Source organism: Anopheles bellator, unplaced genomic scaffold, assembly GCF_943735745.2.
Source record: "Anopheles bellator unplaced genomic scaffold, idAnoBellAS_SP24_06.2 scaffold00926_ctg1, whole genome shotgun sequence".
NCBI classification, from domain to species: Eukaryota; Metazoa; Arthropoda; class Insecta; order Diptera; family Culicidae; genus Anopheles; species Anopheles bellator.
Window position 1 is genome coordinate 1 of NW_026685050.1, and position 2,844 is coordinate 2,844.

Below are 2,844 nucleotides of genomic sequence, written 5' to 3' on the forward strand. Positions count from 1 at the left end.
GATGGGGCCGCGTGGCGAGCAAAAGCCGGGCGAAGAAAAATTAGTCACCGCTGAGCGATTCATTATCCCGTTCCCGCTTTCCTCCCCCCCCCCCCCCCGTTCCTCCTCCACTGGGAGCTCCTGCTGAACGTGCGCCCACGTAGGGACTAAGGGTTCGTCCGGGTCCGTGTGGTGCCCGGAAGAGTAGCCGGGTCCGGAAGCAAACGGAACAAACTTTCTACCACCCCTTCCAGCCACGCCCCACTAGCAACCGCTCGCCAGGCCCTGAAAGTGCTGAAAAGAAAACGGTACGCCAAACCCCTCCTCCCCCACCCCCACAAAAGGAGGAACGAAAATAGCGGGCGAGATAAAGTAAGGCAACCGCCGGCCGGACTTGCAGGAGGCCGGCCGGTCCGGTTCGCATCGCTCAAACAGCAAAAGTTGCTCCATGGCTCCTACCCCCTTTCCCCCCCTTCCCCCTCCTGCCACTCCCCTTTCTTTCTCTCGCTCTCTTTCGATTGCTTGGCCTGGCGGCGGTTACAAGTGTTCGGTTTGTTTGTTTTCTCCCCCTCCCAATTTGAATCGGAGGAGGGGGGGGGGGGGGGGGGGCGAAGGAAGGGGGGGGGTGGGTGGCGGGTGTTTCATCATTATCCTTGTGCGAGGCAGCGAGTGAGCACCTGGTGGCGAGCGTCTGCTACGGTTAGTAGCGCGGTTTGCCTAACTGCAGGCGTCGTCGGCTGGTAGGATGCCATAACTTCAGGCGCTAACCGTTCAGTGCCCGTGCCCGTGCCGTGACCATCGGCACCCGGAGAGGGTAATTATGAAAAATTAGAAACTTTCGCGGGGCGTAATATTAATTACACCAAAAAGCAACATTAATTAGCCATCAATTTGCACCGCGCCGCGCCGCCGGTGGAGCAGCGGTGCTACCGTCTGGCGAGGGTGGAGGGGGCCTCACGTGACCCCGGCGGGGGGGGGAGCCTCCGTGTTCCAAACGATCGGTTTAATTCGATCCCATTACTGACTGGCTACTCGAAACTGCTCGAAATTGCAGTGCGCGAATTAGCGCTGGAGTCGGGACGTGCTTTGGCCACCGCTGGCGCCTCGGCGGAAAGTTTGCATTTCCCCGGCCGGCGAGTGCGGGGGGGGGGGGGGGGGGGGGGGGGGCCCCCGAGACCCCCCCTCAAAAGGTTGTTCGCCACCAACCGCCCGGCGGCCGGGGGGGGGGCCCGCCCCCCGGGGGTGTCCCCGGAAGCCCTTCTCGAAGACGTTCATTAGCAAAGTAGCGGCATGATTAATTGGTCGACCGACTGTTGGACGGACGTGCCGTGCCAGGTGCCGTACTCAAATCGGGCCACGAATTCGTGGCCCCAAACTAAAGAGAGAGAGAGCGAGAGAGAGAGAGACAGAGTGGAACAATTGATTGATCTGATCCGTGCTCCAGATGGAATAAATACGCATATGGAATAAATACCGGGCGGCTGCCCGGGGGCCACACTATGAGAAACTTGGAAAAAATGTATGGCAGGCCAAGAAACTATTGATCTTTTGCTAAAAAGTTCCGTGAGTTACTTTGAGTTGCTTTTGAGCGCCTTATATTTACGGGATATTTTCTCGTTTCGGGGGTATTTTTTTCAATTTGACAGTTTACGGCAAATTACGGCAAATTTTTATTGCTTTCCAAAAATATTGCTAGTTTTTCGACAGCGAAACAAATTTTGACAAAAATGGCCATAAAAGGAGAAGGAAAGGAAACTGAAAAATCAAAGCATAAACAAACGAACTGTCATTTCACTCACTGGAGCTCACGGAATTTTTCGCCCAAAAGCTGGACGCTAGTGTGGACGCTAGCATATCAAAAAACCAGTAGAGAAAACTCATACTGTGGTCGAGGCGTTAGAGTGGTTTCTGAGCTGCCGAACTAATGTGCCGAACTTGCTTCTATGCCACAGTCTACCCCCAGTACGACCCGATCATCAACGGGCTGCAGCACAACGGGGTGCAGCACAACTACGCGCTCGGGGACTTTGTGGTGGCCAACTGCTCGTCGGACATGTCCAGCCCGCCGGCCCGGCTCTACTGGTTCATCAACGATCGCAACGTAAGTTTTCGAAGGTGAAGCCTCCTCGGTCCGACACGGTGATGGTCACCCGTCCCGTCCACAGGTGCCATCGGAGTATCTGCAGCCGCAGCACGAGACGACGGTCGAGAACGATGGGTTCCTGCTGCGCTCGCGGACCCTCGAGATACGGTTCTACATCGACGAGAAGCGGCTCGGGCGACTCAAGGGCAAGCTGGTGCTCAAGTGTTTGGCCCGGATCGACGCGATACCGCAGGCGACCCGCGAGTCGTCGCAGATCATCTACATCCCAACCACGGACGAGCTGCGCAACCAGAAGCTCATCAACTGGCGCGGCTCCGGCGGTGAGTTTGAGCCCAGCCCTCGTAATCAATTATACCGTGCTGATCCCTGCAAATGCATTACTTTCTTGTCGATCGCGTTGTCAATCAAAAGTTTTGATTAAGGTTGCTTGGAAAGCTCATAGTACACCACACCTTTCACATCCCACCCTATGCTGTTCTTATGAACTTCTAATCCACTGTCGACAGCCGACAAACCAAAGAGTAACGAAGATATGTTACCGTTGTCGTTCACAGCCATCTCCCAGCACGGACCGGTGTCATCGTTCATGCTGCAGGCTCTGGCTGGACTCTGCCTGGCGCTCGTGACGTCGGCCGCGCGTCTCTAATGCGCCACCGCGCTAAGGTGGCGAACTCCTACGAAAGTAAGTGCTGTGCGCCCACGAATTTGTCACTCAAATCACTACACCAAACACCACGGGAAGAAGGAAGAGGAAGTAGGTA

The 2,844-nt window shown here is 56.0% G+C and overlaps 1 protein-coding gene across 1 annotated transcript; it reads left to right on the forward strand.

Annotated features, from left to right (window-relative positions):
- Window positions 1–1,931: 1,931 nt before the first annotated feature.
- On the forward strand, window positions 1,932–2,403 carry LOC131214444 (uncharacterized; the record flags this gene model as incomplete). Its single annotated transcript, XM_058208818.1, has 2 exons — window positions 1,932–2,080; window positions 2,145–2,403. Coding segments are annotated over 2 exons (408 nt in total), but the record flags the coding sequence as incomplete, so codon positions are not given.
- Between the last annotated feature and the right edge of the window lie 441 nt (window positions 2,404–2,844).